The sequence below is a fragment of the Rosa chinensis genome, chromosome 4, assembly GCF_002994745.2.
Source record: "Rosa chinensis cultivar Old Blush chromosome 4, RchiOBHm-V2, whole genome shotgun sequence".
NCBI lineage: Eukaryota > Viridiplantae > Streptophyta > Magnoliopsida > Rosales > Rosaceae > Rosa > Rosa chinensis.
Window position 1 is genome coordinate 1649806 of NC_037091.1, and position 24045 is coordinate 1673850.

The 24045-nt window shown below is 37.5% G+C and overlaps 4 protein-coding genes across 4 annotated transcripts; 3 read left to right on the forward strand and 1 right to left on the reverse strand.

Annotated features, from left to right (window-relative positions):
* Nucleotides 1-581: 581 nt before the first annotated feature.
* LOC112200114 (cyclin-dependent kinase inhibitor 4) lies at nucleotides 582-3793 on the forward strand. Its single transcript, XM_024341130.2, has 3 exons — nucleotides 582-1147; nucleotides 2910-3113; nucleotides 3248-3793. Exons 1-3 carry the CDS (start codon nucleotides 747-749, stop codon nucleotides 3315-3317), a joined length of 675 nt encoding a protein of 224 aa, XP_024196898.1. The 5' UTR covers nucleotides 582-746; the 3' UTR covers nucleotides 3318-3793.
* A 4133-nt stretch (nucleotides 3794-7926) lies between these two features.
* On the reverse strand, nucleotides 7927-10902 carry LOC112200840 (cytochrome b5). The gene is made up of 3 exons (XM_024341847.2): nucleotides 10618-10902; nucleotides 8912-8978; nucleotides 7927-8360 (listed from the first exon to the last, which is right to left on the reverse strand). Exons 1-3 carry the CDS (start codon nucleotides 10702-10704, stop codon nucleotides 8110-8112), a joined length of 405 nt encoding a protein of 134 aa, XP_024197615.1. The 5' UTR covers nucleotides 10705-10902; the 3' UTR covers nucleotides 7927-8109.
* A 9649-nt stretch (nucleotides 10903-20551) lies between these two features.
* Nucleotides 20552-21160, forward strand: LOC112197206. The gene has a single exon (XM_024337808.1). It carries the CDS (start codon nucleotides 20552-20554, stop codon nucleotides 21158-21160), a length of 609 nt encoding a protein of 202 aa, XP_024193576.1.
* Nucleotides 21161-22403: 1243 nt separating this feature from the next.
* On the forward strand, nucleotides 22404-23727 carry LOC112196080 (24-methylenesterol C-methyltransferase 2). Its single transcript, XM_024336379.2, has one exon. The coding sequence runs from the start codon at nucleotides 22491-22493 to the stop codon at nucleotides 23556-23558; it is 1068 nt and encodes a 355-aa protein (XP_024192147.1). The 5' UTR covers nucleotides 22404-22490; the 3' UTR covers nucleotides 23559-23727.
* The last annotated feature ends 318 nt before the right edge of the window (nucleotides 23728-24045 follow it).

Genomic DNA, 24045 nt, shown 5'->3' on the forward strand with positions numbered 1-24045 from the left:
CTTTTAACAAACCAAATTTTCCCTCCGCCTGAATCTAAGCAACCAATGTAATTGGTATTATTTGGATAAAAAAAAACGCCAACTGCTATAGTAGATCGTAATTAGTGCTCGAGAATAGTACAACAACTAACTTAACCAAAATTTAAATTTCTATTCAATAAATCTTCTTTTGGTAATTATTTGAAAACACTCTATTTTGGAAATAATTCATTTTAATCATTAGTTGTGGTAGTAATTCAAAAACAAATTGCTTTGGTAATAATTTGAAAACGCTATTTTTGGTAATAATTTGAAAATACAAGGTGGACAAAGTTTGGCAATAAAAGATTTCCTTTGTAGTAATAAAGAAGCAAATTCATGGTTTGTTCATTGTATCTTATCCAAAATGCATCATCCCCCTATATATGTTTACAGAATGATCTCTCAACAACAGAAAAAAGCTTTGTAATAAAAACAAGAAGAAGAAAAAGAAAAAAAAAAAAGTTGAGAAGAAGAAGAAGAAAAGGAGAGAGAGAGAGAGAGAAATTGAGAAATTGAGAAAAGAGTAATTGAGAGAAAAATTACAAATACCCCTCCACTCACCCACCCTTCACTTTCTTCTTCTCCTTCTTTCTCTTCTCTCTCCTTCCTAATTTTTGCAATTTTTCAATTCTCTCTCTGTTTCTCTCCGGACTCGATGAGACGCAGCAGCAGCAGCAGAGGAGCTTAACCAGAAATAACGACGACTAGAGGAAGAAGAAAGAGGAATGGGCAAGTACATGAGGAAGTCCAAGGCCACCGGTGACGTGGCAGTGATGGAAGTCTCGCAGGCCGCCTCTCTCGGGGTTCGCACCCGAGCCAAAACCCTAGCTCTCCAGCGCTCCACCACCTCCTCCGCCTCCTATCTCCAGCTCCGCAGCCGCCGCCTCCAGAAGCACCCGCCGATTCTCCCGCCTCGAGAGCCCCGCAGGCAGAAGCACCACCACCACCACCACACTCCCAAACAGCCAACGCCGGAAAACCCTAACCCGCCCGCCGACGAGGGCTCGCCGGAAAAGGAAGAGGCGCCCGAAGAGGGGCAAAATAATAATGGCGAAAATGGTGATTTCGGTGATGCAGAAGAAGCTTCGTTCGGAGAGAATGTGCCCGAGTTTGAAGGTAGAGAGAGGTGGGTTTTCTCTCTGGGATATATGCTTTAATTTTTTTTTTCTGTGTTTTTAATTTTTCTTTTTCTTTTTAAATTTCGAAGAAATGAAGGAAATTGGAAAAATGGGGGATATGGGTTTTTCAGTGTTCTGATCAAGTTGGAATTTTTTTGTTCAATTTAAACCGTCGGGTGGTTATTTCATTTTAGGGTTTGTTTGAAATGATGAGAAATTAAAGGAAATAGAAGAGTATTTAAGATTTAATTTTTATGGATTTTGAAGTTTTGAGTCAAAATTTTACTGAATTGAACACTAATTGCAAGTTTTTCAGCTATGGGAAAAGCTAATAAAAAGTTTGTAAATTGAAAACTTGATGGTTGCTTTTGCATTACTTTCCTGTTTGATCATGGATTTTCTTTTAAGAAAAGCTGCTTTTGTTCTTTTTCGCTCTTCTTTAGATCATTATATCCTCTTTGGTTGCTGAGAGAACAGAGATTTTTTTTTTGTCCTTCTCATTTTACAACTGGATTGTAATCCTTCTTCGAAAGAAGGATTTTCTTCTTTTTCTTTTTGGGTTGTCTTGCATGTACTGTTTGGTAGCACTGGAATTAGGAAAAGAGGAGAAGAAATGTATGACTTAGTAGCATAGCTTGATAGAACTACTTGTCTGGCTCTTTGTTTTCTTTGAGGAAATCAAATGAAAACTAATTTTTTGATCTAAAAGTTATCTGTTGCAAACAGAGCGAAAGGTTTATCTAAGAAACAAAAGTTGGGACTTTTGATTCACTGGTTTCATGAAAAACAAGATTTAATTTTCCCTAGCAATGTTTTTTTTCACAACTGTTACCAGGTTGTCTTTTAATACGTTTCTATTGTTTTCCTCTCCACTGGAAAATGAAGACATCTACGAATTCGAGTGTTTTCGCTACATGTCATTCTCTCCTAATTTTTTATACATGATTGCTAATTGAGTGCATTATCTTTCTATTTTGAGCTTCTGTTTTTCAAACTTTAGTGTTTATGCCCTGATCTTTTTTTGAGTGCTCTGCAAACATGGTTCTTAAACATTAAAATAATTCTGTTATCTCTTGTGTTTTCTAGTTGTTAGATATCTATGGCTCAATACAGTTCAGATTGTTTAACTCATCTTGGAGCATAGGACCTAATCTCTTCAACGCCTCAATTTACAAATCTACGTACAGAATTTTGCATCTTGGATCATGTGGCATATAATAGCAATCTTGGCAAGTATCTGTTTACTGGTTTTTGATGCATTGAACGTGTAATGATTGAAAACAGTTCAGTGTCTGTTTGATACTGGGAACAGAGAAAAGATACAGGATATAAAACGATTGATTCATTGGGGGGGGACCCAAGTTAGAGAGCTTCAGTAAAAAAATATGGGAAAGCTGTCAAGTGAAAATTTTCTCCATACCATGTGGTAGCAGGAATGCATCTTGCAATATTTTTGAGTTATTACAGCATATGGTTGGCCAACTCCTGTTTGCTTGACCATACATGTCAGATATCCTCCATGTTTGAGTCGGATAAGTAATAAGGATAATATTAGATGTTGTCTGTAGCTCCTGAATAAAAGCTCTTGCTCTTGAAAATTAGAATTCACAGTCACTTTGTTAGTGATGTTCTTGCATTAAGCTTACCTATATTTGACCACCATTTGAGATGCAGAACTTGTATGCTGTTTTTAATGAATTTCTGTGTCATCTTATGTTAGCTTGGCTTGCTTGGTTGTGATATCTAATGAGATTGACTTTTTTATGACAGAACCACAAGGGAATCTACACCTTGCAGCTTGATAAGGGATCCAGACACCATCAGAACCCCTGGTTCTACTACTAGGCCTACTAATTCAGCAGATGCTAACCGGAGAGTACAGAACTCATCACAGAGACACATACCAACAGCACATGACATGGATGAGTTCTTTGCTGGTGCTGAAGAAGAGCAGCAGAAGCAATTCATTGACAAGTTACTATTACTCTTTAACTACTTTAAACTGCTTCAAGTTTGAATTTGAATTTCCATGCATATTATCCAAAAACAAGCATGGTTTTGTTCTGTCACCATTCAATCTAATGTTACTATTGTGGGTTTATCTGCAGATACAACTATGACCCTGTGAATGATAAGCCGCTACCAGGACGTTATGAATGGGAGAAATTGGATCCTTAGAAGACACACTAGCACTCTGTCAGGGCTTCCTTTCCTCCCCATTCTGGGTTGATCTTGGGCTTAGGATATCTAAACTAGCAGGTTTTAGTTTTAGTAGTTGTGGTGATGGTGCTATTTCTATTTTCCATTGCCCTTCTTTTACTTGTAAAGAAGTAGGACTGGCTAAGATGTGTAGACTAATGGTCTGTAACATAACATATGTTATGAGTACACAACAGATACAAATCAAAGTCCTTTGTCTAACAGATCATGTGAGAGAGGAGGAAGGGAATTAAAGAGGGTTCGGGATGTAGTAGGGTTTAGGGTTTAGGGTTAGGCTGAGTCGATTAGGTGGTCAATCTATGTGGTACAGAAAATTACTTAGATTGGTCCTCTTTTTCTCTTGCACTGTACTTTCTTCCTCCCTTCTTTGTCTATACTTGTACTGATGCAACTTTAGTGAAACTCCTGGAATAAATATGTCCCTTTTTCCCTCATTTCATGTTGTAATATTTTCCATGTGAACATATTATATCACTGTTCTTGAGCAACATTATTAAGTACCAACTGTTCTTTTCTTATATTCCCCGGGTGATTCGTTTGGTGCTTTTGACGGTAGTGGTAGGGTACCTTTGATGCTTTATGGTGGTTATGTATTGCAAGAATCTTTTCCTCTCCAATGCACTTGAAAATTTAATTTGTATGCCAACCAGAAACGTGGAACACTAAATTGAGTGAGTGTAATGAGATTACAGATTACTAAGTAACCTGTAACCTCCATCTTCCTGAATTCTAATGTGGACGGATGAGTCGAGAGGGTGAAAAATTGTGACAGTGAGGAAGTGAACTGCAACCATTTGTTGCTTGAAACTGAGTTTCGTTGCTTTAACAATATGCAAGGCAGATCATTCATTTGCTGGATGCAGAACTGTATGCAATAAGATGACAGTGTAGAACATCCTTTAGCTTATGTTATGAGGTTTATGTCTCCGTTTTGAGCGTTTTAGGAAAAACAAGTCTAGCGGCCCGCTAGGCTAGGCATCCAAACCTCAAGTCTGTAACGCAGAGCCACAGATTTTCCTCAAATGAGGCTGCACAAAGATGTCTTAATGATCACACGGTTTATACGTACTAAATGTCATTTACTAGGGTAAGATACAACCCTACAATGTATTTTGATCAAACCTCAATTTTGTGTATAGTCAAGTTCTAGGGATTATTTCTTGTTCATTTATCTTTCTGCTGGTAATAAATTTCAGTCCAGAATTCTAAACACAAATTTCAGTTAATAGTGCCAATCTTTGCAGCATAAACAGTAGAATGAAGAAAGAAAAAAGCACCTACTTTGATACTGAACTTTACATTCTGATACTTTATCCGTTGTGATGATTTTCAATTTTTCATAAAGTTGGAGATTGCATCAGAAAAGTAGGAGTCAGAACTTGGTAGGTTTCGATAGCAATGCAATAGGTGCTATATGTTGCCTCATTTAGAAGGAATAACAAGCATCGTTAAGTGTTAATATTAGGCACTTGAAATCACAAGCTAGGAGTGATAGGAAAGATGATGGTGGTTGTTACGGTTTAAATGGTATTGGATGAAACCGAGGAATCTTCAATTTCCAATGAAAGCGTTTCTGGTTTTCATGGAGTGAGGAAGGACTATTATTGTTGTTATGTATTCAAGTGTGTATTCATTGCTTTGCTTACCAATGGAAGACCAAACAAGGAAGTTGTCTCCCACATGCACCAGGCCTTTTTGGTGTTTATTTGTACAATCCAAAAAAGAATTGTTGGAGTGAGTCACATTAAGAAATAAGAATAAATAAAGAAGCAAAATGATGCTTTCCAAGAATCTTATGGTTGAATTATCTCTAACCAATCCCTCCCCCTTATACAATTACCAATTAGTTTGAGAAAATTGGATACTGTTGTACCTACTTTTGTTTGCTCATGTCTTTATGAGTTGATATTTGATGATATACACCCTCACAAGAATGTGATGATTCTACCACAGAATGAAGACGAGAAAACCCCAACAAAGAAGTTGGACTCTAGCCAGAGCATTGGTTACAGTTATACAATGGCGGTTCATAAATTTCTTCATATTAGATTACTTGCTTTGTTTAATGTTCTTTAATTTTTTTTAGACAATTAGTTGAATACTTTGTCTTTATTCCTTACACTTTAAAAACAACAAATAGTAAAACGAATATCTAGAATTACTATACATTTATGTGTGAACTTGTTTTGAAGTAAATGTCTTCATTTCATGATAACTTTGAATTTGCGACTAGAGATTTTACATAAATCCCTTATGAGTCAAATGTTGCCTTTGGCAAGAAATGCTTTTTCAAATAACATAATCAACCCACCAAAGAAAATGCCCCATCAATTCCACTAATAATTTCCTTCATCAATCTGTGGCGGTGGAGGTTGGTGTGGAACTGTGGATGATGAACTTGAAAGAATTGAAGACGAGCACATGAGACAGGCTGAGGGGTTGGTAGGGTACCATTCCATGTTATCATGTAATATGCATGCTTCTGGAGGAGCCAATACCACTGCTTATTAACTGGGATGATTCACTGTCTGGGCATTTCTGCATATATAACTATAAACTGTATAACTGTAAACTGTAAACTGTAAACAGTATTCCTTCTGATGCACACATGGACACAGTCACAGAATCACTGTTGCAGAGGCTCTGTCCACTCCTCTCCTCCCTCCTGAGCTTTGCTTTTTAAATTTGAAAACATCCCATCTCATCAATGCTCAAGGTACCCATGCATTTACAAATAGAAGTACTACTTAGCATTGATGATTAGCCTCTGCATTGATCAATGATTATGACAACCATAGGATGCTCTTCAACAATATTAAAACCTAGGTCCCATTAGGCTTTAGATATCATGACCAGGCTACTACTGTGTTTGAGATGATTATTGTGTTATATACCCCAGCAAGTCAAAGACAAATTTTGGTAAAAGATTTGGTAATCCCTTCTCCATCATGGTTCTGAATCTTTTCAAGTTCGAGCACAATGCTAGATGGTTAATAATTGTGAAAAATTCTGCAGATTTGCTGAACAATTAATCTTACTATTGGTAATTTGCAAGTAAATAATTCGGGATATTCGGGTGGTGGTGTTTCATTCTTACTGTGGCAAAATGCTACTTTTTCCCTTACTATGATGAGGAAGTTGAGACTTTTTAAACAATGAGATGCAATGTGAAAACTAAGCTACACACATCCAAAGGTTATTCTACATAATCAAACATAAAATAAGATGTATTACGGTGTCATACCACATAAATCTTCAATTGGAGAATAAGTTGGAGACGACATCAAAAGTTAAAGAATCAAAATTTTCTTTCTTTTCTTTCTGTTTTCAAACTCCTACCTACAAAACCTCGTTTATCTTGAAGATTTCCAACTTTTTTTGCGTCTAGATCTTAAAGAATTTCTTTGAGGACAAGGTGGATACATATCACTGTCAATGCTCTTTGCAGGAGCAGAAAAAAAGTTTGACAGAAGTGGGGATCATGCTGTGATTTGCTTCCAGAACATGCATGGTTCAGGGTTGATTTCAAAAATCCAAATTAAAAGGGTTACACATAAAGAGAAGTAGCCTGGAATGGATCCACCGCCGACCCCATCTTTCCATGCTCTGGTGCATGTACTTTCTGGTGATGGGTCTCCCATACCCTTGCCTTTAAAGTTAGCCATAAGCTCTGGATTTTTCAATTTTGACTCCTGTGTACTTGAAGAGTCGTGCTTCTTTTCTCTCCCTTTTTTTTTTTAACATTATGAAACTTTCCTAAAAACTGCACAGTAGGCAGCAGCAAAACAGTGATTACAGTCTAATAGTGTATTCCTTTCAGTAGTCTCCAAATCCATCACCTTTTTCACTTGCCGAGCAAGCAAATCCGCAACTGTGTTCGATGATCTCTTCACTAGACACATTATACAATTCAGCAAACCCAGATTGGCCCTTCTGACGCATTTAACAAGAGGGTAATCACCAGCAGGATAACCCCTCACAACTGCATTATATAGATGTTCAGACTTCAGAGTCAGATTCCAAAGTGATATTGAAGATTAATTTCCTTAGCTAAGGGTAAACCCTCCAGATTTGCACAAGCCTCAAGATTGTAAAGCTGATCCAATGCCGAGCTTTTAGTTTTCCCAGCCACCACAGAACCATTGGAGTCATGAGCTATAACACCAATTCCTGCAGATCCACTCCCAACATATCACAGTTGATCTAAACTTACCCAGAGGAAGGAAGAGACCAACCTGATGGAATAGCACCGGAAGATAAAGCAGTGGCTTCTTCTTAAAAGAGTCACCCTTCTACATTTTCTGATTTTCTAACCAAAAAATGACTTGGGGAAGGGGATTTCAAACTTGAAGATCAACTGTGGAGCTATATGCTGTCACGTCTCAACCACTTGTAGGCTTATAAGAGTACACCCCAGATCCAAGACAGAGTTTGAATTCTCCATTTCCTTCTAACTCAATGAAGAAAGAAAACGGTACATAGTGCACCGGTCTAGTTTTACTATTAGTTGTATTAACTGATTGAAACATGATGGACTAGGGGAGGTAAATAACTGCAAACACGGAGGTGATAAGACAATCAAAGAGTTCCAGTAAAAGAACAATCCAAATGCAAGAAAACAAAGAGAGACAACAAAGCAAGTCTTGGATTGCTAACCTAATCAAGTAGTAAATATGTGAGTCATCACAATAGCATTTGTCTAATAATTTTAATTAACTGACACAATAACATAATCTAGAAGACTAGAGTCTTAAGATGACTTGGCGTAAAGGCGGATGCCAAAAGCCAAACCCAATATGGCAATGGGAACAAGGAACTGGAGAAGTTTGATGATGAACTCTGAAGTCTTGTCTTGATTGTACTGAGGCTGCTTGGGAGGAGTGTATGTGGTCTTCTTGGGGATAGTAGAGGCATCGATCTCTCCCACATAGAAGTCCTTCAACATGTCTCTGGCATTCTCACTGTGACCCACGTCTTCGAAATCATCAGTTGCATCCTTCCCTGAATTGGCACATAAAAACATGAATTAGCTCTTGTATCTAAAGATGAGCATAGAGACTAGAAAAAACATGTACACATATAACATGTGTGCATATGCATGCACCCATGCACACCAATTTCAGTTGGGAAATACAGACATCAGATCATCGCAGACTGTAGATCATGTTAAGAGAATGGCGAAGTCAACGGGATCAACAACATTGAGGGATGTCACACTACTTATTCATTAATAACTGAGATGCAAAGAGAGTGAAATGCATCATAGCCATTCACACTTGATTTATAATTGGAAATACTGTTCCTCATTTAAGGGTCTCACAAAACAACTTAATTTATTAAGGTCACACCCTTTTTATGGACTCGTTTGAAGCAGTCCTGGAATTACAGCATGATAATTATAGAGATACCACATTATAAACAATTTAATCATCCAATTGAGTAAAGATAATTCAGCAAGATAATCAAATATTCAATGAAATTGTTCACTTGCTTGCTAATTTGAGATAAAAGTCAAAATATCATTCTGGAAGATATCTCAGTCAACTACGTACCTGTTGCTGACAACAAAACATCATCACCACCAGGATGGTCGTCCAAGAACTTGGTCACATCATAAACCTGATCCAAGAAATAATTTGGCAATAAGAACATGATATAATTGGCAGCTAAAAGGTAGCAGACCAGCTTTTGACGCTGGAAAACATGGACAGCGCTACATAATATAGGTTAGTGTTTAGCGAAGTTGTTTCAAGCTGTTCAAGACTTAAATTAAACATCTATTTCCTGGAGATGCACATTTGGCCAGTTAAGCGTACGATACAAATAAACTGGCTTGATGATAAAGGCAACAAATATAGTACTGTTTTGTAGTTAGTTTAATGAATCCATAAAAATATTATTGATAACATCATGACACAAAGGAAAACTCCAAAGCAAATACAAAGCTTTGCAAGAAATCAAAAGGCCGTTGAGATCTACATTGAATGCTCATCTTCACCCCAACCTAGAACAGCTAAATGCAAAGTGAAATAATACAACTAAGCTGGAATTGGAATTGTTTAAGTAATGATTAGATTTAAACCAGAATAACCTTGTAGAAAACATAATCAAAACTCAAAAGAAGCTAACGAGCATTACTTATAGTTATTTTTAAATACTTTTGAAGAATAGTAACATCTTTTTGGCTTAGATCTTTAAACACCACATTTATGGCATCCATCTTATATTACAAGGAAAAGACAAACAAAAAATATTGAATGTTATCTTTACTATTTTAAAGTCCAACACCCTATGACCATGTTCACAAACCATAGAAGGAAAGCAATGACTTCTTGAAAATTAACATTTTCCAGTTATGTAAAACAGCAGAAATATATTAAGAAGAAGACTATTTTTCAGTGCTTTTTATTAGACAAGTACAATTGGTTGATGGGGATGATGTGAATATTATGATCAAAGAGCTCTTCAGATTGATTCTATTTAGTGAGTCAAAACTATTATGGAATCTCATTATTGAACCCAACCCGATGTTCTGAAAGATAATGGACCACACTCTCTTCTGATTTAATTCTCTTTTGTGAAATTTAACAAAACAAGATGATCTGAAATATTATCATCTTAGTAATCCTTTTACTCAGTCCATCACTAAAGAGGGAGTCTCATCGCTTAACATGGACTACAATAACATGTCAAAGTACAGAGTTTACGAAAACACTTGCAGAGTTCAACAGAGGGGCAATATATCTCTAGCCAAATCACAAAGCTTAAGAAGACAGAACAGAATTGACAACCTAACTAAAGTGACAATATAGGCATTGATATTGCTGGAAGCAACATCTAAGATCCAAGGAGAACATGTATTCTTATAAATCAATGCTAAAGAGTTTGATTGGAACTGACCATTTTAGAGAACAAACCATAAACAAGAAGTCAACCAATGATTGACAATTCAAAAACGAGTGGAAACTCCAGCAATATATCAAAAAAGTTAAAGCTTGAGCTATCAAATTAACACAAATTTGTGGGTTGGCTTATGCCCATGAACATTAACATGCACCACAACAAAATCTTCAAGAACAAAAAATCAAAAGCAAACAAGATCCATAATGTCTCAATTGTCAAACTTGATCATATGTATGAACAAACCAACATGCAAAGCCTTCAAATTTCCCTTTCCTTGTTTCAGATTCAGTTGGGTCGGACAAGAATAAAGAAAAAGGAGAGAGCTTTATGTTGAAAAATGGGAAAAAGTGAGAACCTTGCCATTGATGATTAGCCAGCAGTCTTTCGGGGTGTTGTGGTCGGAGACCTGAGCCAAAGTGAAGACCTTTCCATCGCCACCCATTTTGCTTTCCTTGAAATCTCCGATGCAACCTGGGTGGAAACGTTGTATGCTCCAAAACAAATTTAGATCGATCCGTTAATAATAAGGTTGGAGGATTGGTGCTATGGAGAGAGTAAATAATGAGGAGAGAGAGAAAAGAGTGTTAGTTTTGGTAGTAGGTGGATGGAATTGGTTGTGCCCTTGGTGGTGGGTAGGCTACATTCAAGAGTTTGGTGATGAGCCGAGTGATTTAGTACAAAGGTTTGGTCGTTTTTATTTTACTAGTCGTGCTTCGTGCCGTGTTCGGGCCTAGTTCTACAACATTTTTTTTTTTTAAATAAGGGCTGGTGCGGCTGTCCTCAAACCTTGATTAATGAAACTGCTGAATACAAAGGGGGGACATAGAGCCTAAACCCCTTATTACAATAAGCATCTAGAGAACATCCTAAAATAATATTAGAAGTCTCTACAAAATACATGTATTCAAACAAGCACCAATTAGCAAAAAATGTTCTACTGGCTACTCTATTTACTTTGACAGAACGGTGACATACCGGAAAGATAACTTGATTACAACGAAGCATAATTATCAAAATCACAGTTTTCCCACTATGTTGCCGCCGAAAAATAAATCTGACGACACTCAGTCTCATCCTGCCATTAGGAGGCTGCAACTATTTAACAATGGATCGTAACCTAGCTAGGCCAGACAAGACACTTAGAGTGCATACATAGGCATTTAACCCGACTAAACCTATAAAATATATGTAAGGACTTATTTCACGCCAAAGGAGAGACAATACTAACAAACTCGAACAAATAAAACTAAAACAGAAATTAAAATTACCAGCCCAATGTGACAGACTTGGACCTAGAGTAAAACTCAGGCCCAGGATAGGCCCACCATCGGACAATGGCCAATAGTTCTACAACATTTTTTTAAATCTTAGCTTTTTAAGATTTCTAATAATTTTTTATATTCCACTATAAGAAAGAAAGAAAGAAAAAATAACTCAAAAATATATTGTTTTTTAGTATATTATTGTGAGATTAATCTTTATTAATAAAATGAAGATTTAGTATCATTTTTTTTCTTTCATTCTATAGTTGTATTATTGTGAGATTAGTCTTTATTAATAAACATATATTTAAGGAAAAAATATTCATCTACCTTAAATGAGTTTAGTTAGAGAGCGAGATTATTCTTGCATAGTTTAGGCTTGCTGTTCAGCGAGCGTCCTTTTAAACTTTAATGAGTTTAGTTGTAGTTTAGATAGGTTATCCGGTTTGTCCCGTAATTTCTTATGTAAGTTTTGTTAAACTCTGGCCTGTTTCATGGCTTGATTACTAATGCAATCAACTCCTTTTCAAAAAAATAAAATAAATAAACATATATTTAATATTTAGAAAAAATACTTATGTCAAAACAAGGATATAATGTTTCATTTCACTATTTCGACAACATTAATAAAATAGCATTAGTGGAATTCTCATGAGATTTTGAATAAAGAAGTCTAATATTCAAATCTCATCATTGTAGTTTTTTAATATTTTTAAAAACAAAATGAAATTTTGTGTTTGTAACGGGCCAACCCACAATACTTCGTGCTCAGGCTGTGCCGGGCCCATAACGGGTTCGGACCGAGTCGGGCCAATAGGCCAATATTCAATTCCTAGGCCCAGTCTGACCTGTTATTCTAACGTGTTTAGGTCATGCCAGGCTACTAACGAGCTGGGGCTGTGCCAGGCCAGTAATAGGCTTGGGCCGTGCCGGGCAGCTTTTAAACGTGTCGAGCCCGTGCCGTGCTCGTGCTTAGCGGCCTGTTTGCCATCTCTACTAGTAATGTTTGCCCGCGCTTTGCTGCGGGATTTACTATTATCGATTAATTGCTTAGAAAAGTAATTATTTTTATACATAAGAATATTATTGCTTGTAATGTTATATAGTACAAAGGGTTTGGTTTGGTTTGTACATTTGGACTGGTGTGAAATTTTTTGTTGTATCTAGCTTCAGGTGTTGTTGTCATCTTACTTTGGTTGCAAAGAGAGGTTTGGAATCTGGTTTGTGGAGCACGATCATAAATGTGAGAATGGCCTGCAGAATGAGTAGAACATGGGAAATAATGTTTAATATGTTAATGTAATTGATGTTTGGTTGCAATTTAGGTAATAGAAAAATGTGTGGCATGTATGATACTTCCATTGATAGAATTCGCGTTTTTTGTTGTTTTCATAAATAGTAGTATCTCTTAGAGCGAAGAACATATCCATCAATTTAAGGAGATGGAGGTGAAGAATCGAGTACTCTCTGGGGGTCCTTGGTTCCATAACAACTCCATGTTGTTGTTGGCAGACTATGACGAAATCTCTGCCCTCGATACGGCGTCGCTGCATCTCCTTAAGGTGTGGGTGGCTGTGAAAGGGTACGGATTGCGATGCGAAATGAGAAAGCTCTTACCCTAATCGGACGGGCTTTGGAGGACTTCGTGCAGGTTGACCAAGGAGCGGTGCTGAGAAAGGATCCTGTCCAGAGGATCCGTGTGATTCAAGATGTCCGCCGGAGGATTTGGCCGCGACGGATGTTTGAGTTTTCACCGGTTGTTTCGGTGACAGTGGAGCTGCAGTATGAGAAATGCCATGGGCTGTGTGCAGCTTGTGGTTTCTTCGGCCATGGGGGTGGTTCTTGTGACGGGAGGCTAGTGGAGGAGGAGCCCTTGTTGGCAGTGTCGGGCCGAGGTGACTACTTGAGCCGTGGTCTGGACTCTGCACCCGGATCAGAAGAGTCTGTGGCGGTGGTCGTGGGGCCGGAGGTACTCTTTAAGGCGCCGACGGAGCTGGGTCTGGTGACGGTGGGGCCTGGAGAGGATGTGGTGGCTGAGGGTGGACCGACGTCGGGGGCTGCAAGCAATGCAGTTGCAGTTCCGGAAAAACCGGCTGGAAACCCTAATTTTGAATTAGGGTTGACCGCAGGTTTGACTAAGATGCAATCTGGGCTACAGTCTTTTGGGCCTGAAAAGGAGGGGTCTGATGGGCTTTCTGTTGGGCTTGCTGCTGGGAAAAGCCGAAAATTGGATTTGGGTGTGAGAAAGAAGGTGTTTAAACCTAATTTGGCATTTATACCTCCGGAGTTTCACCTTGGTGAGTTGGTGGAGGTTCCAATTTCGATGGGGACAGCTCAAAAGAAGAAGGGTCGTCCGTATGTACGCCGAGCAAAACATATATTATCTCCAAAAACGGAAGGTAATAATGCAGGTGTGCATTTATGCTCCAACTCGAATGAGAAGGAGCTATTTATTGGTTAATTGTTCTGGCTAGGGGTTAGAGCCTGTGTGAGGATGTTTAAGTTTCTATGAGTCTTCTATGACGTTTCTAGTTCCTTCCTTGTACCACAATTGCGTGATTGGCAAGGGAGGGATAGTTGAATGATTTCTTTCCGTAGGAGGCGAAGCTTGGTCATTCTTGGATAGGCTCGCTTAATTGTGAGCTTCTCAATGATGTTAATTAGTTTGCTTTAGCTTGGATAGGTTTTACCGGATTTTCTTGCCGGAATTCTTATGTAAGTTTGTAAGCTATGACCTATTGGCTGTTGATTATTGAATAAAAATCAACTTCTATTAAAAAAAAAAAAAGAACATATCCATCAAAGGCAGCCAGCCAAATTTTGGTAGGACTCATTCATAATCCTAGCTAAATTTTGGTGGTTGGCTTGGATGGATTGGTTCTTGACTCTAGGAGATAGTATGATCTATGAGAACAATGGTGGTGGAGATGAGAAGAAGAGATTAGAGAGAATGGGACGGAGGTGATGGTTGATCTGAATGAGGATAACTTGGAGGAAGATAGGGTGTTCCAATGGAATCGTTAGCTAAATTTCAAGAGATCAACACTTTCAGCAATCTTCTTCTTAGGGTCGAACACCTTGAAACACGCTATCTTCCTTTACGTTATCCTCATTCAGACCAACGATTACCTCCGTCGCATTCTCTAATTTCTTCTTTTCATCTCGACCACCATTAACTTGCTCTCTAATTTTATCAGTTCCTCTTTTCAATGCCCTGATACAGAATCCACAAAAGTACATTATTATCGACCAATATACACAAACAATGTCATATTCATAACTGCATCTCGGTCTTCTCCAGATTTTTGTTTCATTTACATACAGAAGATATCTCAATCATACAGCAGAAACCTCTTGAAAACTAAATGTTTACATATTTATAGAAATGCAGTTTACCAATATCAGACAAAAACTAAAACTTACGTTCAATTTCAAGCAATCAACCATAGATTCAAAAGTTGACAAACAATGCAGTAAATGTTCATCCATAGCTAGATAAGTGATCAAATTACCTACTAATACCTGGACTACATTAGCTAGATTAGATTACCATTTGTTCATAATCTGAAAACAGAGTATTTGAATTCTGACAAATAATCAAATATTCTATACAATGAATCTCTAATACCAGATTAAGACATACCAATGAACGTCAATGTATACTTATATATTGAATGCAATATTGCTATTATAAACTGTGTCAAAGCAACCAGTTCTTATAAAATTGTTGAATGTAGATGTTCTCAGGAATTAAAATAGATTGATAATGAATGAATTAAACCTGAAGCACAATATGAAATATTTGACCTTATTTAAAGAATGAGTATTAGCACGATTTTGTATACTGAGAGTTTACAGTATTGATGCAATATATATCAGAAGCTGCACAGAAACTATTCTTAAACGATGTCGTACTTGAGAAATGAGACACATGAATATATTGATGCAGGAAATAGCAGACACATGCTAAACAATAATGCTAAACGAAATAGCAGACACATGCTTGATTTGAAATTGTTTATACAAAGGAGAAAAAGCAAGAGACTGATTGATACCTTATTTCTATTTTATGCTTTTCAGTAGCATAATTTCTTTGCAGATTAAGATTGTTCAGATTGAGCAAATTTTAATTTTCTGTGATAAGAAACAACCATAATAAAATCAAACAAACAAATCAAATTATAGCAAAACGCAAAAAATTTCCCATGAATTCAAATCAAAATTCTACACCAAACCATAGCAAAAACGAAGTTCACATTGGAAAGAACGAATCTTCATACTTTTTGTTTGATTGATGTCCATATGATCATCGTCATTTCATCACCTGAGAAAAATCGCACAATAAGCACAGCAACAATCAACTTTTGAAAGTTGAAAACTGAAAGAAAATCATAGAAATAATTCCATAACTCAACTGAACTTATTATACTGAACAATGGATACTTATTCTATTATACTGATTACAGGTTACATGTTGAAGCATTGTCTTCTTGTTATGCTCGACAGATGCATTGGCAGAAGCTATGCCTTTGGGTTCGGTCAGAAAGGGAGGTCTTGGCCATCTGCAGAATGAGTATAACACAGAAAATAATGTTGAATATGTTATTATAGTTGATGTTTGTTTGTAATGTAGCTAATAGAAAAATGTATGCAGCATATACGATACTTACATTGATACTAGATGGTAGTATCTGCTAGAGCCAATAAGAACCAATCCATCCAAGGCAGCCAGCTACATTTTGGTAGGACTGATTCATAATCCTAGCTAAATTTTGTTGGCTGGCTTGGATGGATAGGTTCTTGAGTGTAGGAGATAGTAGGATTTATGAAAATAATAGTCTCAAAGAGGATTGAATTACCTGTAAGGAATTTGTACAGATGGTTAGTTTTAAAGAAAGGAGGAATTGAATGAAGAAATAATGCAAATTTCTTTTTGGAATAAGAGCTGGTAAATATATTTATGTAGAACAAAGAAAAGCAGTGAAGAAAGAAAGAAATCAAATCCTGTACTTGCCATACTTTGCTTTCTAATATTTATGCATTACTATATCTTCAAGGTTTCAGATACCTGCAACATGAAAAGAGAAAAGAGAGAATATTAGATACTTCTGTTAAAAAGAGCAGAAAAGGTATGAAATAGATAATTTTTTTTTCTTTTCTTTCACCAACAATTATAAAAACTAAAAACCTTTATCCAATTAATAGCAGGTTGTCAAACATACTTGTTTATTTCAGTTAGACCCACTGAATTTCAGACTGACCCAACTGTTTGTACAATGAATTGTTATGTGATTCAGTAACTTAAGTCTAGATTAACATATTGAGAAAGCACTCAGACATGCATATTGGAAAAGTAAATCTTTAATCGTTTGGATAATGAAAATCTAGTTATGTCAAAGCCGCTTTTCTGAGTATTATTTCACAGTTAATCTGACTATATGAACAAAACTCAATTGCGCTGTTACTTATGATCTAAAGGAAAATCAAATGTGCATATTTGGTTAAAACTGAATGAATATATTTAAATTTCTTTGTAGTAAACTTGGAATGATATCTGTAGACACTGTCGATAGATAATTGGATTCTTTATTCAACATTACTGTGATGTTGTGAATTGTTAATAGGTAATCCAACCAGATAATGAAATATCTAGGGAAAGCCTCTTTCTATTTTAAATATAAAGGAAAAAAGAATCAGTCCTTGCATCAAAAACTACTTACACAGGAAAATAGTATGAAATGCTTGAAGCAAGTATTTAGATGGTCTTCCTCCTTATGGTCGTTTGAATATTGTCTTGACAGCTTCATATTGATACCTGTCATAGTACAAACAAAAAGAAAGAAAGTTGATAAAAACGGAAGCTGGAGTTAGGTACAGAGTTAAGCATAGAAGTAAAGATAGTTAAAAACAACTGAACTGCTATAAACTAATATGAAATAAAGAAATAAAATAACAGGGTAACTGATAAACTGCATTCTTGATACAGGACTATTGCAAAAGTGAAGTAGAATATAACTTACCATATAGAGCATGTCCTTCATCAGGGTGATTCAACTGTTAGAAAAGCATCAGTGCTTGAGGATATAATATCCAAAAGCAATAGGAAAAACTTCATTAATCCAGACATATGCCCCGTAGAAAAGAAGCATGGAGTCTGGTCTACAATGCTTAGAGCAGAAGCTGGGAAAAAGGGATAAATCAATAATGTCATTCAAGTAATTCAGAAGGCTCTTGGTCTTCTTTTATTCAAATTTGAGACAAAAACAATTTGAGTCAGAAAATTTGAGTGCTATGGATATGTGAGAAAGATAAGTGAGAAACGTTTTGACTATAAAGCAACAGGTACAATTAAAAATCACAGCCAAATTGTTGTAGCAATTAAAAATAGACGAATATGATATGATAACGCAGGAATTAAACTAAGCACTGAATAAGAAAGTTGCTTGTCTTACCGATACGCCAACGAAAGTGAGAACCCACTCTTGAAAGCAAATGTTCTGTACCAAAGAAATTTTAATAAGCAGTCATTACTTTAAAGTAGTGTAAGGATAAGATCATCTATCCCTTTACAGCGAAATATATGCACTATTTTATATGTCTTCATTCCAGCAACTAAGACAATGAAGAAACAGGAATGGCTTGTTTGAATTAAATCACAATTTACATGAATGCAGGCAAGGATTAGCTTCTATGCAAAGACAATGAAGTGAGAGTTTGAAAGTACCTTTTGTGATGTTTGTATTACAACAACCAACTCTTCTAATGAACCAACTGAATTAAAGTTGGTGAAGAGGGAACTTATGAGAAGAAGATAAAACAGACCTATTTGCTAGCTTGTGTCTTATATTAAATTTTTTTGCTATGAAATAAGAAAAGCAAAGTATGTATTTGCATAACTGCAAATTGTGTCTCGAAAGCTATGAAAACTCGAAATGGAAACTCAACGAAAATAAGGAAAGAAAAAGTATGAAGGCTTAAAGTATTGAAGGGTGTGGCAGCTTATAATGAGATGTAACATACTTAATAAAAGAAAGGGATTATGTATCTAACTTCATACGCTGTTCAAATGGAAACCTGTTGAAGTCAATGTCAATCTGCAATGAAAAGAGAAAGTGAGAAAATATTCATTCTTCTTAGAATTCTAATCTATCATTTATTAAGCTCCACACCAATACTAAAATCTGAAAAAATTAAATTGCTTACCAATTGATTGTTCTTGAAAAACAGAAGTTTGATTGCCTTTCAAAGCATCGTGTGTTTTGTAGATACTTTGAAAAAAACTTTGTCTAGATCATTCATATATATATATATATATATATATATATATATATATATCAAACTGTACAATCAATGGAAGGAATAAATTGAAATAAAAAAAATTCAAAATGAACTGTATATTGAAGTTAGAAAGGGTGAAATGAGAAAGAGAAACTATAATACATTGTTGATAGAGTAAAAGAGTTTTTATATACATACATATCATTCAGTTTTGAGTAACAATCAAAACAAAACATTCAACACCTAGGACAAAAGTTTCTATTATCAGAGTTAGATTCAAAAGATTTCATTTCAGTTTTGATTGTTCTGCAACATATTTGCTGGAGTTTAGTCAAAAGAGTTGTAACTCCAGTTATAGTTGTACAAAGTATTTTAACTTAGCTGCGTTTGTCCAAAAAGTTAGATTACAGTAATTGCAGCTAGACAAAATGCGTTGAATGAGATTCATTCAGATGCATTCAAAACTGATCAGTTAGCTGCATTTTTCAAAAAGTTAGATTACGTTGATCACAGCTAGACAAAATACATAGAAAGATAGACCAACTATATTTGAACTTATCGCTCACTTATTTAAAGCGAACTTATAACTATGACAGACATTTACATAGTTTATAGGCTTTACAACCATAAAGAAAAAAACATGTATCTTCTCCTTGCCCTTTAAGCTAGGGCTAGGAGGCTTACCTGAACACAGAACACTCTGGACATCTTCAACAGGAACTTTCTTTGCTTTAGGGGGATTTTTATTTTTGGCTCCCAAAGGTCTTCCTCTCTTCTTTTTTCCACCAGAAAGCTCTACTTGCACAGGTTTGTGCATCATTACCTCTGCAGGCTCCAACAGACCACCAGGTGTCTCTACTAAACCCAGAGATTTTGCACTGAACTTGGTAGGGAATTCCAGCATTTTTACCTTCTTGGAGGGTGCAACAGGACTTGTCTTGCCTTCCAATAAATCAGACATAAAAAAATTGTAGCTTTTTTGGAGAAGGGAAGGGCTGGTCTCTCTTAGCTTGTTGCTTAGTGTCGACAGGTACCAAAGCCAACCCATTGTCTTCATTAGCTTGTCTTTTTTCTGCACTACGAATAACAATAGGTTTGCATACCTTACTTGTCTCAGGTCCTCCAAATAGAGATCTTCCAACAGGCGAAAGAATGGGGGTAGTAAGACTCTGAACCAACGATGTTAATTTACCAACTTTAACAACTGTCATATACAGACATCCATTAATATGCCAACCAAACATTCATCTCTTATTTCACACAAGAGCGCCATATTTTTCCTATCTTGAATAGTCAATCAAACGGTCAACTTTTAAATCACATTCAAAAGGACAATTCTTAGGTTCACCCCTTGGGTAAATAAGCATATTCACCATCTCTTGCGATTAAGGCATAATAATTTTATAATTTTCTAATCCGACCATTCATATTGTATAATGTAATACAAAGATTAGCTCTGTAAAAAACCAATCAAATTGAAGAACTTTTAGTTATTCATTTCTATGAAATACATGAACAGTTCATCATAATAGTAGTAAGTGTTGTTAGAACAATCCATTTGTTTGATTCAATTAGATAAGTATACCAGTTCGGTGCTTATGTCCAATTCTTTATTGGCCCAGGTATGCTATAGCATTCATAATGTACATGATGATGCGTTGGGCTGGTTAGAGCGGTGTGCTCAGGAACTTTCTTTAGCTCATTTTGGGGAGCTTCTGTTTGCACTCTGGGGGGTCTGGACGGAGAGGAATGATAGAGCTTGGAATAATAAGCAGCGTGAGGCTGCTGATGTGTGTTTGGGACTTGTTTCGAGGTTACAGGAAATTTAGGTTCCATAATGTGAAGCGTGTTGTTCCTAAGAGTAGGAGGAAGGCGGTTTGGAGTGCTCCACCGACTAGAATTGTGAAAATAAATGTGGATGGATCATTTCATCATTTGACTCGTCAAGGTGGTGTAGGTTTTGTGATTCGGGATGATCAAGGGGTAATGTTAGCAGGAGAAGCCTGGCCAGTGCGGGGTTTATACTCGCCTGAGCATGCGGAGATCTTAGCATGTAATTATGCTTTGCAGTTTGCTTTGGACCAAGATTTTGGACCCTTCATCTTGGAAACAGACGCATTGGAAGTGCAAAGGCAACTCCCAATGAACGGCGTAGCCAACACTTCGGTGCTGGGCCGTATTTTTGATGATGTGGTTTTGCTCTTGGAGTCCCAGTCTATATTGGGAGTGAAGCACATAGGGAGAAGTGGAAACACGGTTGCCCATCAGATGGCCATGTATGCTTGCTCTCTTAGACAAGAACAATTTTTCTTTTCTGCACCATCTTTTCTGTTGGCTGCAATTGCAGCAGATCATTGAACTACTTAATGTTGTTTTCTAATAAGATGGCTGACCTCCCTTGATTCAAAAAAAGAATTGTTCCATTCAAAAATATTATAGTTTAAATTTGAAAATCTAGTTTGATTTATCATATTTGTTGGTTTACTTCTTATATTGACTACAATAATTTTTAACTGAACTTAATTAAATTTAAAGCATCATTATATTGTACTGTACATTAATAAATAGTGAAAATATTTTTTATTTCCTTAAATTAATCCCAGTAGAAACCTCAAATCATTTGGCAACAACACTACCCCTCCATATCGATGGGGCAGAATGTAAGCGTCGCAAACCTGTGGTAAAGTGGCAGAATCCACCAAGTGGCAGGCTCAAGATCAATATCGATGGGGTCTATCGTGCAGATAGTGGTAATGGTGGGATTGGAGTGGTAGTCAGAAATGATTTGGGTATGGGCATCGCGGTTATTGCTAGACCCTTTATACAGGAACACTCGGCTCTAAATATGGAAGCAAAGGCGTGTAGAGCGGGTCCTCTTCTTGGTATTCACCAAGGTTGGTCGGAAGTTGATATTGAAAGTGACTCAACCCTGTTAATTGCTGCCCTACAGAGTAAGGAGAAGAATTATTCGGAGGTAAGTCGAGTATTAGATGATTGTAAAGATTACTTGTTGGCTTTTTAATCAGTTAGAATTCAGCATATTTTCCGTGAAGTAAATGGTGTTGCGGATCGGCTGGTTCACCTTGCTAGTTTGTTTTACTTTGATGATGTTTGGATAGATGAGACTCCTGCTATTATTCAGGATGTTCTCTATGAGGATTATTGTAATTGTTTCTCTACAGCTCGGGGTTCAAGTGTTATGTCCCTTCCGATACAAAATTATAATTATAATATAATAAATGAAACCGGGTGTGGGGTTAGCCTCCTAGCTAGGCTAAGTTCCAAACTCCTATCAAAAAAAAAAAACATTACCCCTTCATAGAATTCTTTTTCATTTGCAAGTTTTTATTCTTTTTATCGGATGTCCCCAAAAGGGATTTTTTTTTATTATTTTTTTTTTATAGAGAGAACTTCTTTTTTATTTTATTTTGAAAATTAGAAGAGTGAAGTAGTGAACTGAAAGAGTTTCTATTTTGGAGGGCAAGCCTTTTGCACGTGTTCAAATTTTTGACACCCGGAATCACGCACAAATCTACGCGCCTATTTGATTGGTAATAAATAAAATAAAACAAAACATAAAACCCCAATTATAGGATGTTATTCCTTTTAGAGATTCCCTCTTTCTTCTTCTTCTTCTTCTTCTTCTCCACTCTTTTAACTCTTCCATCTCTCGGAGATCGAAAGTCCAATGGAGTCTCTGACCCTCTTCTGTACTGGTGCTCTCCTTGCCGGTGGGCTCTACTGGTTCGTCTGCGTTCTCGGCCCAGCCGAGCGACAGGGCAAGCGGGCCGCAGATCTCTCCGGCGGCTCCATCTCTGCCGAAAATGTCCAAGACAGTTACAATCAGTACTGGTCTTTCTTCCGTCGCCCTAAACAGATCGAAGCCTCCGACAAAGTCCCCGACTTCGTAGACACCTTTTACAACCTCGTCACCGATATTTACGAGTGGGGTTGGGGCCAGTCCTTCCACTTCTCCCCCTCCGTCGCCGGCAAGTCCCACAAGGATGCCACGCGCCTCCACGAGGAGATGGCGGTCGATCTCATTAGCGTCAAACCCGGAGCTCGAATCCTCGACGTCGGGTGCGGCGTTGGCGGGCCCATGCGCGCCATTGCAGCCCACTCGCGGGCGAACGTCGTGGGGATCACGATCAACGAGTACCAGGTGAAGAGGGCGCGTCTGCACAACAACAAGGCCGGGCTCGACTCACTCTGCCAGGTCGTGTGCGGCAACTTCCTCCAGATGCCGTTCCCGGAGAACAGCTTCGACGGCGCGTACTCGATCGAGGCGACGTGCCACGCGCCGAAGCTGGAGGAGGTGTACGCCGAGGTCTTTAGGGTTCTGAAGCCTGGAGCGCTGTACGCTTCGTACGAGTGGGTGACGACTGACAAGTACAACGGGGACGATGCGGAACACAGGGAGGTGATTCAGGGGATCGAAAGAGGCGACGCCTTGCCGGGGCTGAGGACCCACGTGGACATCGCCGAGGCGGCGAAGAGGGTAGGGTTTGAAGTGGTGAAGGAGAAGGATCTGGCAAAGCCTCCCAGCGGGCCGTGGTGGACTAGGTTGAAGATGGGCAGGATCGCCTACTGGCGCAACCACATTCTGGTCACCGTGCTCTCCTTCTTGGGGATTGCACCCAAAGGAACAGTGGATGTTCACGAGATGCTTTTCGTCACCGCTGACTATTTGACCAGGGGTGGAGAGACCGGAATCTTCACTCCGATGCATATGATCCTCTGCCGGAAGCCGGAATAATCTTCACCTGTCCAACCCCCTGTTGTTATTGTTTTCGGTCTTCCTAGACTCTGTTTTTTCTCTCTTCTTATTGTTATTTTGACCCGTCTAATTTATTGTCCCTCATGTTTTTCCCGTTCGGAATTATTTGAATTTCGTGATTAGGATCTTCGCCTTCTTCACATTCTAATGTTCTGGTAGTAATATATAATGTAATTTTCGCTCTTAATTTTTGGTAGTTTTGTGTCTGTGATGTATCTGGACTATTGCTCTAAAGCATCTAATGTTCTAATCTGTACCAGATGCTTCGAATCTTTCTCTTTTTGGTAAATAAAAAAAAATCCATGCTTCGAATCTTTCTCTTTTTGGTAAATGAAAAAAAATCCGTTTTTTTTTTTGTGTTGTAGTAAATAGGTAAAATGTCTATATCATGGAGTATGCACTTAAGAAGTGGAGAATGTGTGGTTTGTATGGAATGCACATTGAGAGGTAGAGAAATTGTGTAGCA

Excerpts from the sequence above, each read along its gene's own strand:
- LOC112200114 (XM_024341130.2), top strand. The coding sequence starts at position 747 with ATGGGCAAGTACATGAGGAAGTCCAAGGCCACCGGTGACGTGGCAGTG. Across the intron at positions 1,148-2,909 it reads GAGTTTGAAGGTAGAGAGAG|AACCACAAGGGAATCTACAC; the intron begins GTGGGTTTTCTC and ends TTTTTATGACAG. Across the intron at positions 3,114-3,247 it reads CAGAAGCAATTCATTGACAA|ATACAACTATGACCCTGTGA; the intron begins GTTACTATTACT and ends GTTTATCTGCAG.
- LOC112200840 (XM_024341847.2), bottom strand. The coding sequence starts at position 10,704 with ATGGGTGGCGATGGAAAGGTCTTCACTTTGGCTCAGGTCTCCGACCAC. Across the intron at positions 8,979-10,617 it reads GGCTAATCATCAATGGCAAG|GTTTATGATGTGACCAAGTT; the intron begins GTTCTCACTTTT and ends TTCTTGGATCAG. Across the intron at positions 8,361-8,911 it reads TGTTTTGTTGTCAGCAACAG|GGAAGGATGCAACTGATGAT; the intron begins GTACGTAGTTGA and ends GTGCCAATTCAG.
- LOC112197206 (XM_024337808.1), top strand. The coding sequence starts at position 20,552 with ATGATAGAGCTTGGAATAATAAGCAGCGTGAGGCTGCTGATGTGTGTT.
- LOC112196080 (XM_024336379.2), top strand. The coding sequence starts at position 22,491 with ATGGAGTCTCTGACCCTCTTCTGTACTGGTGCTCTCCTTGCCGGTGGG.